At 33.5% G+C, this 16,994-nt stretch overlaps 2 protein-coding genes across 6 annotated transcripts in view; both read left to right on the top strand.

The window, feature by feature from the left end:
- LOC128675567 (potassium voltage-gated channel protein Shaw-like) overlaps positions 1–16,994 on the top strand; it is a 174,906-nt gene that overhangs the window by 63,701 nt on the left and 94,211 nt on the right. The gene's annotated exons all lie outside the window — the stretch shown is intronic.
- On the top strand, positions 11,479–16,260 carry LOC128675570 (uncharacterized). Of its 5 annotated transcripts, none has more exons than XM_053755058.2 (6): positions 11,479–11,781; positions 12,283–12,416; positions 12,772–12,924; positions 13,324–13,941; positions 14,324–14,465; positions 15,027–16,260. In XM_053755058.2, the coding sequence occupies exons 1-6, from the start codon at positions 11,643–11,645 to the stop codon at positions 15,284–15,286; spliced, it is 1,446 nt and encodes a 481-aa protein (XP_053611033.1). In that variant the 5' UTR covers positions 11,479–11,642; the 3' UTR covers positions 15,287–16,260. The 5 variants fall into 5 exon arrangements, with proteins under 5 accessions (XP_053611033.1, XP_053611031.1, XP_053611032.1 ...); XM_053755056.2 differs by having other exon boundaries at positions 11,510–11,781; positions 15,030–16,260; XM_053755057.2 differs by having other exon boundaries at positions 11,511–11,781; positions 12,295–12,416.

The raw sequence follows: 16,994 nt of genomic DNA, 5'->3' as shown, positions 1-16,994 counted from the left end.
ATTTCATCACCACAAGGATATAGATACAGATTCACGGGTCAGTCGGGACTCATTCGTAAGTTGCTCACGTAGCACAGCGATTTGTCGAAAAAATTGTTATACTTTACACCAGCCCTGGCAGGATATTGATACGTGCTGGCCTAATAACGAGACTAGATTTGTATTATACCAACTTTTAGTACAGCTACGCCTGCGTGAGTTATTCTACGAAAGCGCAACAGACATTTTCACCTCCTCTTATAGTCAATTAAGGATTGATTTTTGAAAAAAAAGTACCCTAAATATGAAATGAGGGACTTTTAACTATACCAAATTTAATCAAATCGTTTCAGCGGTTTAGACGTAAAAGCGGATCAGACAGAAAGATAGACAGACAGACACTTTCGCATTTATAATATTAGTATGGATATATATCCATGTTTTTATTCGTAAAACTTCTTTTTCATAGTCGTATTCCTCATGGCTGAGGGTCGCGGTCATTACTTGAGATGAAACACAAACGACTATCTTGGCACTATTATTATTGGAGTCGTTTGTCAATGTCCCCATTATACACACAATTTGATAATTGACCAGGTTTCCTCACGATGTTGTCCTTCACCGGAAGCAGGTGGTGGTCTAAGAAAACTATTATATTGAGTCAGATTGGTATACAAACTCACGTGGCACGAGTCGGATTCGAAGCTGGGACTCTTTGTTACTCCTTCATGCAAAAGTTACTAGACCGATTGTTATGAAATTTGGTACATGGGTAGAATATAACCTGGAATAACACATAGGGTATATAGGGTATTATACATAAATTTATATTTAAAAAATGGTAAGCCCTTCTGGCATAATAGGGACCAACACTGTTTGAATGAGTAGTAGTAGTTTGTAGCTTTGGTAAACATCATTTAATTTAGATTATGACGTGAAAAAGTGCCTGTGAAGGCCTAATTTCTGAATAAATGATTTGATTTTGATTTTGATTTTTGGTATCTCGAAATCCACGGAAGCGAAGCCCACACTCAGCACTCGCCCAAAAAGTTGTCCTCTTACTGCATGACACCGTTATGTCACTATCCAGAACTCCAACAACTCCATACAAAGAATTACAACAAATAAGCGCTTCTATTATGACGTGAAAGAAAGACATACAATATTAGTTGCTTTTGTAATGGATGTAACGATGACAATGAAGCCATAATTTTATTTTAAAAACCGTATTACATGAATAAATAAATATACATATGGATAATAATGTGGTTTAGATTTATTTTGCGCATATTTTTTTCTGCATTTTCACGAGGTATTCAAGAATTTATAATATAGCAATTCAACTGCACTGGCCATCAAGATTGTATTAGACAAAAAAGTTGAAAATGTTATTCTAATTTCAAATATTATTCTGTCAAGAAAACTGCCACTGATTGTTTTATTGTAAATTGTTGTATTTTTTGTTTCCAATATTATGTTAACATTTTAATTGCCACTACGCAAGAGTTTTTAAACGGTTTTATATTTATTACCATCATAGAATTTGATCACAGGGCGGAGATTAACTGTTAAATTCAGTTTCAAAACCACAGTTACGTGGCTGAAACTCCCAAAAAACTTGAAATAAGTATAAAAAAGATTATTCTAATAACAACGGTTACAACACGTTGCTAACCACACTGCCATGTGTAACGGGATGTGAGGCTGGAGGTGACTTAAGCAACGAGGGAAAACGAACCATAGCGAGTTTTAATATCGAACAGCGCCACCTTGTGTGGAAATTGCGAACTAGATTCGGGACGCAACTCCGGATAGCTTGCAATTTTCTGGCGTCAATTCTTGTATTTAAATGGCAGAAATTAATGCATTTTTTGGGAATATTATAAATTCCGTAAAAACATATACCTATTTACATTATATTATAGTATATAATATAATACAGTAATATATTTTTAGCGGATTAAACCCAATTTAAGATAGGTATGAAGTCGTTTCGGTCGTGATAAAATAGGATTCTATTATGTGTTCCTGCAATCTAAATTTTGGCGCTATTAACCACTTTATTATATGCGCGTGTTGGTTGTAATCGGTTCGAACTAGTTTCAAGCGGAATTAGCCGGTTTATGGCGGATTAGAATTGCGTAGAACGCGTGGATGTAAATTACTTTTCAGTGATGCTTAATTTAACCGTTTTGCGTATTTCTTCAGTATTTCATGATATTGTTATAATTTGTACAGACGACCTCTGTGGCGCAGTGGTAAAGTGCTCGCCTCTGAACCGTGAGGTCCCACATCATATTCTAAATTAAATGATATTTACCAAAGCTAGAAATTGCTACAACTGTTATTATTATTGACTTGTGTGTGAAATGGAGAAGGCAATGGCAAATCACTTCATTAATAATGCCAAGAAAGTTGTTGTGTGTGTTTCATTCAACGTAATGACCACGACCCTCAGCCGTGAGGAATATGAAGAAGACAAACTGCAAGCCACTGCTGGGGTATAGGCTTTCCTTATGGATTTATAAGGAATATAGGGCCATCGCCTACCAAGCTGCAAATACGACATTTCAAGCCTTACCACCTTTCGAGCTCAAGAAAGTACATTATTGGTCACTCACCGAATGACCGACCATTTCGAAAGTGACTTAACCGCCGTACTCTCGCAGGCCGAATGCCCTATTGAGCTACTACATACTTAATCATAATTTGCAACAGTGACGTCGCCAAACCCGTATTGTGAAACAAATTACACGGCAACTAATTAATTTATCGGCTCCACGGCTTTGAGCCTTCGAAGTTTTCTAAAGTTTTTGTTCCCAATTTTGTCGCCATTTAAAACGCTTCTATTATTTACAAGTTGTCCAAACTTTTGTTTCTGAGTTATTACGGTGATTCTGCATAAATATTTTGGCATTAAAATAAATAAAAAAATCGCTTATAGCGAAAACGGTATCAAATTGTAGATTACATATGAACACCTTAATAATGAAAATGTTAAAGCATTAAAGTATGTTTTGTCACTATCTCACTTCATATAATTTGACATTGACAGAAAGAGACAAGACATACTTTAGCTTTAAGCCTTAAATGAAACTTTTAAAGTGAGGCGTTGTATTGTGAAATGTCGATTTACTATCCAGGTACACGAGTAACACTCTACTTAAACTGTAAAACTAATAAACTAATTCTAAAAACAATAATAATATTAGAAATTAGCATTCTAATATTCGTTGATAAGCACTCCTGAAGCGGTGGTGGTGTAATGGTTAAGACGCCCGCTTGTGGATCGATAGGTCCCAGGTTCGAATCCTACTCGTGCCATATGAGTTTGTATACCAATCTGCCTCATGTATAGTAGTTTTCATCCACCACCATTTGTTTCCGGTGAAGGAAAACATCACACAGCACACTGGCTGATTATTAAATGGAGAAGGCAATGGCAAACTACTCCATTAATAATGTCAAGAAAGTTGTTGTGTGTGTTTCATTTCACGTAATGACCACGACCCTCAGCCATGAGGAATACGACTATGAAGAAAACACTCCTCTTTTTCTTACCCAACGTATAAATTGTTTTAAACGAACATTTTACTTTTTTGCTGTATAGCATTATATAATTTTGTATGAGATATTATTTTATGCTCTTGATAAAACTTGAAATTCATTTACTTCATACGCATAATGTTAAACTTTGCGAGCATGAGAGGTGGAGTTTGTGAAGCCTTTGACATCTGAATGGCAATAATAGAAGGATTTTCAAGGAAATTAGTTCTTACTCTTTAACCTCCTCGCAAAGGATAAAAGCATTATAATTTAAATCACCTTTTCATAAAATGAGATAGAATTAAAAGCGTCATTGCTGACCTTTGAAGCTCAGCCATGAATATGCATTTCATTACGCGCTCAATTTCGTTGGAAATGAACGGTGTAAATATAGTTTTAGGGGGAATCCCAAGTATAATAATAATATTTGGTTAATTTTATTTAAAACTAGCTATTTCGCTCTCGGCGTCTTGCGTAAATTTTCCACGGCAACAGGTATTATTTATGTCCATCTCCAATGCAAAATTTTAAGTAGATTGGTTGAGTAGATAGAGCGTGAAAACCTCTTCAATAAATTTGTTTGTTACCTAACAAACAAACTTATTTTCGCATTTATATTACTTACGATTAGAAGTCATGACCAGAGATCGGATATTCTAGTGCATATTTACCAAAACTTCGACGTAGTAGTAACATAGAATGTGTATATATGTTTGTTACTCTTTCACGCAAAATCTACTGGATCGATTGTTATGAAATTTGGTACACGGGTAGAATATAAAGTGGAATAACACATAAAGTACTTTTTATCCTGATTTATTTATTTATTCACACGGGGGCGAAGGCTCGGGGCGCAGCTAGTGTTTTAAATTTTCCGTTGGAAAAATATCTGATTTAAATACATATTCAGTCTTGTAAGCCCGTATAATGGAATTGTAATCCTTTGTTTACTACGGAGTTGGTACTTCGATTGAGTTTGTATGTACATATTTTTAATTTAACCCACGATGAAAAGGAAGAGTATGTTTAAAAGAATATTTTTTCTCATTTGAGTATGGGTTCTGAGGGTTTCAACTTTTGGCTGAGGAAGAAACTGGCAAAGAATTTAATCTTCAGTCACTCAGTGGAAGTCTACATCCATACTTAATATTATAAATGCGAATGTCTGTCTGTCTATCTGTCTGTGTCGTTTTAACGGCTAAACCGCTGTAAGAATTAGCACGTAAGAATCTTGATTGCAATTGTATTCTTGATGATTTTCTTCAACTAATAAGAGAACAACAAAGACAGTAAAACAAGAAATCATACGCATCATCGACAGCCCTTAGCCAATCAGAGCTGCGTTCTTTCTCAACCCATCTTTTCTTCAGGTGACCCACGCACCTCTCTTTCTCTTACTCGCACTTAAAGCTGTGACGCCAAAAGCCCAGGGTTTGCGGAAAAAATTAAAGTTAAATTTTGTAGATACTGCACTGTACTGTACCATAATAAATAGTACAATCGATTCCTTGTCGGAATACCGACACGTCACATTAGGAAATTCTCAATACCGGGGAACAGACGAGATTTATCTCGACACAAACAGATGAGCGTGTTTGTTCAGACTTGGAGGGTAGTATAAAAACATTATGCATAGTGTAATAGTGTAATAACAATGTGATATTTATCTCGCTATTACTAGCTGTTGTCCGCGGTTCCGGCCGCGGTAAGTCATGTTTAAGTCAAAGTGAACGTTGTTCAAAAATATATTTTTTTTTTCAGGACAAATTTCAAATTGTAGGTATGTATATTTTTGCTCAAATAGCTACAAATTGTGTTTCAGAACGACCATTGTTTAGAAATCCTAACTAATATGAGTACGTGTATTGTAAATACGAAAGTAAGTTTGTTTGTTACCTCTTCACGATGTATTTAATCCACCAATCTTCTTGAAGTTTTTTACACGTGTAGTCTGAAGTAAGGAGAAGGACATTGAGTTAAAAATACCTGTTTCCGTGGAATATTCGCGCGAGCGAAGCCGCGGGAAGAAGCTAGTATGGAAATAAACTACATTTAAACAGTACAAATGTAAAATTTAATTCCAAATGCATTAGCTATGCAATTTTTGCCACAAGCTTCTATTGTCATCAGAGAGATCTTGTGACATTTAACAACTGACAAAAAACCCGTGCCCGTGCTGTTGAGGGTTTCCCTCGTATGGAGCCGATACGGTCACCTGCACCATCAGGTCATGCTTGTCATAATAATGCATTGTCATGGAAACTGAAGCGATGTGGGAAATTTCAACTCTGCATATCAACTGGAATTAGGAGAAATCTAACTTGCAAGAATTGATTACAGACAACGGGACAGGTGAAACTAAATAAAAGTCAGTAAAAATAGCGTACACTATTAGCGACTGAAAGCAGTTGCATCGATTTGGACTGAAAACAGGCCATTGAAATCTACAGCATTATTATGTTACTTTTGTTTTGCACGCGGCTTCGCCCGCGTGAATTTCATAGCAAAATCTCAGTAATTTTTTTATCGCGTATTTTCCGGGATGAAATGTATCTAATTTTCCTACAGGACCCTCCTCATTTTCCGAGTTGAAATGTCTATAAGATGTTAAACCCGGGATTCTGAGGCATTTTTGATTCATAATTAGTTTTTCAATTATCCTACGGGATACCAAATTTCAAGCAAATCGGTCTAGTAGATTTCAAATCATTTATTCAGAAATTAGACCTTGACAGGCATTTTTTCTCGTCAATTTTTTTATTCATAGTTATTTCTCACAAGCTACAAACTACTGGCATTTCGGAACGACCACTGCTGAGAAGAAATGCCGAAAGAAACTCATTTGAACAGTGTTGGTCCCTATCATGCCAGATCGGCTTAACATTATTGTTTCTTACAATGTTTTTTGTTTTCTAATAATATATGAAAGTACATAATGTACTTTTGTAACTTATTGTTTTGACAAAGATATATATCCGCCCCTTTACTAAGGATACTGTACCTAATGGGACACATTCAATTCTTTTAGTCTGTGTGAATAGAATAGGCTACGTAATATAAAATTGTTACCCTAACTCAGTCTCCTAAGTTTACGAGTACTGCAAATTTGGCAACGTAGCGCGATAATATCAAATGTTTTTCTTGTGGCTCTACATCTTTTCGCTATTATTAATAAACACACTGCGTCACATCATGTTATGCAGCGTTCAGTCATTCAACTAGGGTCGCCTATAGTTGTCGCTATAATCTACTTACTTGTACAGAGTAAAACTGTGCGTAATAAACACACTGCGCCACATTGTGTTGTGCAACGTTCAGTCGTTCAACTAGGACGCCTGGTGACTAAATAGACGAAGCATTCTACACGACTTCGCCAGCCTTCAAAGAGCTATGTTAGTACTGACATAATATACGTTTCGGGATCTACTAATGCTGGTCGTTTTTAAGGTCAAAAGCTTTTTATAAGAACAGAATAGGCGCCGTGCCGTATCCATTTTTAACAAACTCACGACTTTCTCAAGTTTAAAAACATCGTAAAAAAAAAGATTTTGTGTAGAGAAAGAAATATTATATAATATATAAATTTATTTGTAGCCTTTGCCCGCGGATTCCACCGCGAGTTTTCCCCATGGGATCAATTATTTTTCCGGGACAAAAGGTACTCCTTACTTCAGACTACACGTATGCAAAATTTCAAGAAGATTGCTTGGGTAGATAAATCGTGAAGAGGTGACAAACAAACCTACTTTCGCATTTATAATATTAGTTAGAATTAGGATATAATTATATTTAATAATATCAATCGTGAATAAATTTTAATTTGATATAAAAAAAACTAACTATATACAACCTGCACCGTAGAAGATTTTATGATATGACTATTAATAAACTATTATTTGATGAATTGTTAATAAAGTGGATGTACCATTGGGGATTCGGACTGTTCATGGAAAAACTTTTTAACGAAACCCATTTCCAAACCGCCATATTGTCGAAGAACCGTTCAAATGATCTATGACCGACGACCTCGGCGGCGCAGTGGTAAAGTGCTTGCCTCTGAACTGAGAGGTCCCGGGTTCGATCCCCGGTCGGGTCATGATGGAAAATGATCTTTTTCTGATTGGCCCGGGTCTTGGATGTTTATCTATTTATGTATTTGTTATAAAATATGGTATCGTTGAGTTAGTATCCCATAACACAAGTCTCGAACTTACTTTGGGGCTAGCTCAATCTGTATGATTTGTCCTGATATATTTATTCATTTACTATTTATTAAATGCCATGGGCCACTTCACCGACAAGCCGCAATATTCCATATCGGCGTCAGTACGTTTCTTTTGATGCCATCAATTCTAAAGGCAAATAAAATCACATATATAAATCAACAAATTTTATTTGAGACAATTCTCCGAACGGAAATAATTTTCTAAATCAAAGTATTGGCAAAATGTAATTACAACAATAATAATAGTATACTATTGTATTATTATAAAGAAAGAGGTAAGCGTTTGTGAGCTTGTATGTTTGAGGCTGGCAATCTCCGAAACTACTGAACCGATTTCAAAAATCCTTTCACCATTAGAAAGGTACATTATCCAAGATTGCTATAGGCTATTTAGTCTCTAAATTCCCACGGGAGCGAAGCCCCGGGCGACATCTAGCATAATATAAAGAAAATTACGTATATTCCTTTAACTATTTTATGTTTGAAAATGTGTCCGATGAATAAAAGGCAAACGAAACCAAAGTTCTTGTTCTAACAAATGTTCTTGTTCTAAATTCATGAATGTATGTTTTACATCTTTAAAGCTGGATAATTATATAATTATAAGTAGTTCCTCTTTCAAAGAAAATTCTGTTATTGTAATCAATGAAATTATGAAATTGAACATTCCAACAAAAGGTACATCTTTCGTCCTTTTCACACAAAATCAAACTTTGTAACGAGTGAAATCCCAACAATTCCGAATTCAAATAGACGAAAGTTATATTCGTCTTTCAGTCATCGATTGAAATTAATTTTGACAAACACTTTGTAAGTTTGTTACTATTTAAATTTGAAAATGGAATAATAGTTGTTATTCTTCTCTGTTACTTTACTAGAGATCTGTCGCTCGGGTAAACCCATAATAAAAAAGTTAACTATGTCACTCCTAAAGCTTTCGTCTATCTCTGTGCCAAATCTCATAAAAATCGGCCCAGTAGTTTTTGTATTTCCATTACAAACAAAAAACAAAAGTACAAATTATTTTTCTTTATAATATTAGTATTGCTTTCGAATACAAGCCTTGCGGTGAGCCTTCTTTAAAAAAAATACCCATATTTGTAGTATTCGAAAAAATTTTTTTTTTTATGAAATCCAATGGCCGTCTCAATTATAAATAAATAAATATATTAGGACGAATCACACAGATTGAGCTAGCCCCAAAGTAAGTTCGAGACTTGTGTTATGGGATACTAACTCTCAGCGATACTATATTTTAAAATACATATATATATATAAAATACATATATATATATATATATAATACATATATATATAAAATACATATATATATAGATAAACATCCAAGACCCGGGCCAATCAGAAAAAGATCATTTTCCATCATGACCCGACCGGAGTCGAACTCGGGACCTCTCGGTTCAGTGGCAAGAACTTTGCCACTGCGCCACCGAGGTCGTCAATTATGTAAATCCGTTCAGCGGTTGTGGATATATAATAAAGTGATAATAAAGAATATTATACCTATATACAGACATACATGCATACAAGATAAAAAAACCTAAAAGTTAAAATTAACGACATTACACCACTACCAATCTTACTAAGAGTTCTTAGTAAGATTGTTAGTAACAGAGGACAAACAAAGACGTTTTTCAGTTTTGGTCACAACATCTACTTTCACTTCACACATATTTTTTACACATTCGATATTTTAAAAGATTTAAATAAATAAATAATTCTCGTTAGACACTTTATGTATACAAACAAAAGTCGATAAATTGCAAAGTTTGTACAGCATTAACGCGGAGTAAGTGGAATTATCTTCACCTTTGAATAATACATCTCTTGTGTTTATATACCAAAGTGGGTGCCAAGTTGTGCGCGGCCAAGTTATTTAATATTTAACACTGAAATATGAAATGTCATTTCGAAATATTTGTTATGAAAAGTTTAACATTGTTCTGTATTGTACTCGTATCTCTCGAGGGTTGGACTTAAAATCTGATATAACTTGCTATGTACTTCAAATAAGTTGTTGACATACACATGAAAAAAAACAAGTTCTACAATTAGGAATCATTTAAAAAAGGAATGTTTCGTTTTTCTATTTGTTTTGTAATATAAAAAGAATTAATACTTCCTTAAACCCTTGATTTTGAATTATTGCAGGGGTGCAATTCTAAACTATATTTAATTTAGGTTTTTTTAATACTCGGTATCAAAGATATATTATGAGGTAGATATTTAAATTGAAACTTTAAAAAACACTGATTTATTTAAGTAACATACAATCTATGAATATTAATTTCAATTAATAGTTATATAAAGAAAAAAAGTACTTTTATTTTAAAATATAAAATAAAATTTTATTTCAACTTGGCATCAGGAAAACCCTTGTAAAAATTACAAGGGTATTCCTACAAGCGTACCTACTTAGCGAAAGAGTTCTTTTGTTAGATTTTCCTTACGCCTCCCATGTAAACACAATGAACTGATACTGTTTTCCTAAATTGAACACACGAGAAATTTATTGTATTGACTAAACCACGCTTACTTGTTATATTGAAACTCCAGAAGCAATAAGGCTCTTTTCTCATTATGGAGAAGACTTTGAAGATTTCTAATAAGAATATAACCTTTGTATCTATTAAACTGACAGGTATTACTACTGGTATCAATAGAGACTATAATTATACGACTAAGTAGTATATAATACTTTTAAACACTAATTCTTCAATAAATACCGAATTATCTGGTTTTTTATGACCAGTAATCTGGCCAATAGCATCTATATAGCTAACGAGTATGTTTTTCATTTGGAAAATTTGTAAACTCAAATTCCACTGTACTCCCAAAGGCACGTGAAGCCGTTTGTCTTGGCTGTATTTGCAGAAAAAGCCACCAATCCGTATTGGACCCGCGTGGTGGTTTGTCTCTCTTCTTCCTCTGATTCAAATCCTCCTTATCCATCCATAAGGAAAGCTACACTGAAAAAAAGAAATAGCTGAACCAGTTTTGCTATTTGCAAATTTCTTTAATAGATACCAAACTTTGGTTGTAATTATCTAAACCAATGTAACTGCATGTCCCAAACCAGATAAGCTAATCAGTTCTTGATAATTAGTAATCAAAATGTTAGCTATTATTTATTAAAATAAACCAGTCAAACTACTTTAGCTGCAAGAACAAACTGTTCCATAGCTGGTAACCGAACATATGTACTTATATTTAATACAATGTTGATTAAAACATTGTCATGAATTTATTTATAGATAACACAATCAAAGTCATTATTTTGACATTCATCAATTTATTTATTTATAGCAAAATTTTCAAGCAGCCATTAAATCATCATTTGATTAATATTTGCCTATGTCGAATGTATGAAGTTAAAATTAAAATGTAAGTATTATCACAAAACTGTTTAACAATATTTAATTAAAATATTGTTAATGAAACCAAAACAAAATTGTTTATTGATACCTGCTTTGTATCGTTTCCGTTCCGACCGAGCAGTGCTACCAACTTAGCGCTTTGCGCGCCAGGTCTAGCGTTTTGGCGCTTAGCGCTAACGCCTAGCTCATATCGAGCAAATATAGTAAAATCATTGTTCGTTGGGGCGAAAAATACAATTTTTACGTAAATACCATTTTAGCGCTTTTTTATGACGCTGATAGCGCGTTTTCGCTAAAACTAGTTGGCATTGTTGGCAGCATTGCGTCCGAGTCAGTACATTAAAGTACCTACATGCGATTCACGTTAGAACTCGTTCTCTGCGTTCGGTCATTATTGCGTGCCTTAGCTGGCGAAGGCGGCATATCGAATTTATTTTCACATTTCTTTCATATTGTTTTCGGGACATTTGTAGCGACAGATTGGTGCTTCATATCACATGTATGTAAAAAAACTTAGTAAACGTGTTTTCGTAATAAATAGTGCAATGGCAGACGGCCAGGACGAGACCTCCGCTGATCCTATGAGTGACTATTTGCGCTTATGGGGTCTTGAAATGTACATAAATTTGTTCAAAGGTATGTGAATGTTTAATTTTTATTTAGTAACAAAGTTCGTGTTAGTTTAATGTGCAGTCGAACAATCATCAAAAATTGGCGCGGTCGGAGTAAGTATCGCAGAGGGCTGCCGGATCCGGTAGCACGAAAGCGGCAGGGAAGCCCCGTGTGTCTCGTCGCCAGTGGGCGAGGCGGGTCGCTTCATTCAAAGTTCCATTCGCGCCGTTTGCTACTGGAGGCAAGGTGGATGCCCTGAAAAGGTCAGCCTAGAGGACTTAGAATTTTTAAGATATTTTCCACAATTGTTATCAGTCTAGTGTTGGTACTTGTGCTAGTTATGGTTTGCAGTTAAGATGATAGGTAATAATTGTCATGATTACCTCTGATGTAAGCAATATGTTTATACCAATTTTAACTAATAAAATATCAGTGTCGCAAAGAGTGCGCAAAATTGTTGTTATCTGTAATAATTGATTATCTATATAGGTAGGTAAATATTAATGCTACTTATATTTTCAACAGAACATTTTATAGATGCAGAGACACTTCAAATGTTGTCGGAGAATGACATAAAAGAATTGATACCTGTCATAGGACACAGAGCAAAATTGACAACACAATTAAAATTATTACAGGAGATAACCTCATCAGAAACTGTAAGATAATCTTAAATTAATTTTGGCTTTATACTCTGGAATAATTAATCATTCAATTTTATTTTAAGGTGTTATGAGGTTATGAAGTCCCAAATAACTTCTGTACTATATACAGTTTATTATATACTATACTATAATACAGTTCATTGATATTTTAATAAAAATATAATAAACTAGCTGTTGCTAGCTAACTTAAAAAGTAGCCTATGTCACTCCCGAAGGTTTTTTCTGTATCTGTGCAATTTCATCATAATCGGTCCAGTAGTTTTTGAGTTTATTCGTTACAAACATACAAAAAATACAAATCTTTTCTCTTTATTAATTGTGTGGATAATAATTTCATAATTATTTACAGCACAATACCCATGATGATAGCATCCCTGCATCATCAAATGCTATCAATAACTTGCCAATCCTTACTGATACCACCATACACTATGAGTATATTGCTGAATCTGGACTTGAATCAAATATACAGTATGAGGAACTACCAAACTTAAATACAAATGTAAGCATTTTTATTTTTTTTAGGTTCAGAAGTTAGCTCATACCCTGTCTGTATATCAAATTTCATCAAAATCCGTTCAGTAGTTTCAGTGTGATTAAAGGACAAACATTCAAAGAAACTTTCACATTTATAATATTAGTGTGATATATACCTACTTCCATGAATATATAAATAGAAGTACTAAAAATAAATAAGTTAACAAAGAGCACCTCCCATAAAATAAATATTGTTTTCTTGCCATTTTTTGCTCGATATTAATAATGACCCTTCATGGGCGAGTCCAACTAGCACTTAGCCATTTTTTTATTATTTATTAACCTGGTATGGCAGAGCATTAACAATATAATAAGAAAACAAGAGGACTCTTAGTAGTTCACTCTATAGTTTCTTAAATTTCAGGGAGTATACAACACTTTGAGTTCATGTAATGAAGGAAAAGGACTACTTCTTCGCTACAAAGAAAATGGATTACTGAATAATGCGGCAAGAAGACAACTTTGCCATATAATTGTATCCAACGAACTTAAAGATAACCCCAACAAAAAAGTTTCTAGTTCAAGACTGTATCAATTGGCATTTGAAATTAATCAAGTTTTTAAGAAAGAAAGTTCTGCAGTGTATTTTACACCATTTAAATCATTCAACCCTCGTCAGAAAATTTCAGCACAAGGCAAACTACTTGATTGTTATAGACAAAAAAGACGTGATTATATAAAATCAGGCATTATAGTTTCTGAAAAACATCACTCAGCATCACCATCCACCTCAAGTGCCTCGAATTCACCCCGGCTCAGTACAAGCACACAAGAGGCCATTGACCTGTTGGAAACAAAGGATGAAGATCTTGAAGAAAAAGTTTTATGGCTTAAAAACTGTATGGATCCATGGTCAACAGTAGAGTTGTATTGGGAAGCCACAGCCAAGTATAGACTAAGCCTCTTGACACAGAGTGGTATTTCTATAGACAAATACTTTCAAGAATTTAAGGCCCTTAATCAGCAAGGAGGTCTGCATTTGGTATGTATCTTCTAGTCAAAACTTTATGCATTTTTGTTAATTACCATTTTAATCTATCACTGTTTTAATCTGTATTAATCGAGCAACTAATAAATAAAAGAGTGTATATAAGTAATTTTATTTCATTAGCACCCTTTTGGGTACCAAAGTTTTATATTTCAATTAGTTTACAAAATGCCACAAGGGCAAATTTTATAGGATAGGTTAGGTGTCTTATTGTTTTTGTAGTAATTATCTAAAGCTTTGGTACCCAAATAACTGCTAATGGAAAGCGGAGGAACCGTCATGTTTGCTTATTATCTGTGAGCATGTAAAGCAACCTTAAATACAGTAGTGTTTTTTCGTTTGTGTTTGTATTTATTTTTACTATTTTATTTTTCAGTTATTAAAAGACTTCAACATTTTGTACCCAGATACTGACAACAAATTGTACAATAATTGGAATTTAATTAAACCCAAAATTATTGAAAATGCAAATAAGAAAGCTGATGGAGTATTGAAGGACCTATTAAAAAATTGCAATGGTAACATTAGATTTATACTTTTTAGGGTTCCACACCGGAAGTGTAAAAATGGGACCATATTACTGAGACTCCATGTGTCTGTCTGTGTGTCCCATCTGTCCGTCAGTCAGTCTTCTGTCTGTCAGTCTATCTATATGTCTGTCTGTTAACAGGCTGTATCACATGAACCGTGATAGCTACAGTTGAAAATTTCACAGAATATGATTTTGTTGCTGCTCTAACAAATACTAAATACAATATAAAATAAATATTCAAGTGGGGCTTCCATACAACAAACATGATTTTTTTACCATTTTTATAAGTGTATATTTTTAATAAATGATCCATTTTATAATATGAACACAAACACTATTGCAAAGTCACTGCTCGCTGTCTGTCTGTCCGAGAGTTTTAAAACTACAAGACTGATTTTGATGCGATTTTTTTCAATAGATGGAGTGATTTAAGGGGAAGGGTTTTTGTATATAATACAACCCCAGGCATAACCAGGGCGAACCTATAGTAAATATTGAAATTTTATAAGAACATAGTATGTTTCTATAACTATTGTAAATTTTTCAGCAGATGACGAGGACTCTACTGACTTGGTGGCTTTTATGACAATACCATTTCTAATGAACACAAACACAATTGTAAAATCAAAGAAATGTAAAGGACAACAATGGCGGCCATCTAAACAGGAAGTTCTCGATGCTTTTATCACCCATGTGAAAACTGCAGCTGAAATTGACGAATGTATCACAAGAAGAGGTGAAAAACTACAAAAAATAGGAATTAACTTGCAACCATTTATCATAGTGGTAGGACCATCACCGAAATAAATTTTTGATAGATATGTAATCCTCAATAATGTCAGGTATGAAGTAACAACTGTACTAGACGCAGTCGACGCATGCTTCAAAATAATATTTGTTTTGAATGCTGAGTATCCGTCTGAATCCAAGCATGTGTGGCAATTTATACAAAAGGCGATGTTCAAACTCGATACCAAATATGATAAAGTATTTACAACTGTGAATACTTTAATAACTGATCTCAACATTCAACAATACTAATTATATTTAGTATTTGATGATAGCACTAAAATGCCCAAGTGCTTTTTATGTTTAAAAGAATTGTATAGTATTTTAAACCTTCTTAAGCATTTTACTTTAGTCCATGAAAGACATAGCTTTTCTATATGTCATTGTATAGAAGACAACTGTACACGTTCTTTTCATTTGAGAAATACTTTTCGTAAGCATTTTTTAAGAGAACACTCTAACAAAACAAATGACTCTACTACAAACATTTCAATTTCTTGTGAATTTAATCAGCCTATTAATTCTAATTCAGTTTCTCCACGAATTGATAAGTCTTATAAAGTTCCTTTAAAAACTGCATTCTCAAATTCTTCAGATCCTGAGTTATTATATTTAAATAGTCTAAATTATATTTGAATGTGTTTTGTTGTTAACTGAAGATTTTGATGAACACTACCAATCCTTTGAGGTAAAGGTTCCAGAAAACGAAACGATAATTTATATTTTGCAAGAAAATTTAATTGCCTATATGCCGAATCATATAAATATTTCTACTAATGGTAAAAGTTATGTGACACAAAGACTTTGTTTATAATTACTTTGGGCCAATAGCATTGTACCAAAGTAATTATAAACAAATACAAATCATATATACTATGTATATATCGCAGGGATAGTATATTGGTCAATTTACATATATAAATGGACCAATTTACATATACTTAGTATATAAGTACTTCTGAATATATATTTCAGTAAAAAAGGAAAAAAAATAGTATTGAGCTATATACCTACCTTCTTCGCCAAAGTGTATAGAACAGCTGATTATGTTTTTGCGATTTCGGTTAAAAGATGTTAGTTTCTCATCACGATTTTTGAGTAGAATTAAATGTGAAATAACATAAGAATGATTGATGATTTTTTATGTTTTCGAGATATTTCAAAGGATTAACTACAAAACCTTAGTAGTTTTAATTATTAGGAATTGATTACAAAATATAACTCTGTTAGTACCTACCTAATTATGTTTTTAACTCATGACTAATTAATTTAACTTTTTTGAATATTTTTAATAAATAATTCAATAAAATTACTTATATAATATAAATTTTTTATTCATTATTGCACATGACCCGTTATCCCTATGTTAAGGTGGCTGTTAGACCTGTATATACATCCACAAGGCAGGACACCATTTGATAATATTATTGGGATTTACTGGATTGATATGATTAATCATATCAATCCAGTACAACCCAATAATATTTTTGAAGGTGGCCTGTAGTTCCAGGTCCAATAGCAGATCTAGGACCAGCTACTGGTAAATAAACCAACAGGAGCAGGTACACAAACAATGCTGTTACCTCCACATAAAGCTTTTATCTACTAGTAATGAAACAGATTAGCAAGAGATAACCACACCTTAACATTAATTATTAAACAAATAATTTAATATTTCTTACTGAACTATTAGATTTACTAGTTATTTAACACTTTAGTTCTAATT

The sequence above is a fragment of the Plodia interpunctella genome, chromosome 14 (assembly GCF_027563975.2).
Source record: "Plodia interpunctella isolate USDA-ARS_2022_Savannah chromosome 14, ilPloInte3.2, whole genome shotgun sequence".
NCBI lineage: Eukaryota > Metazoa > Arthropoda > Insecta > Lepidoptera > Pyralidae > Plodia > Plodia interpunctella.
The sequence above is the reverse complement of the archived record's forward strand: the minus strand, read 5'-3'. Positions and strand labels throughout refer to the sequence as shown.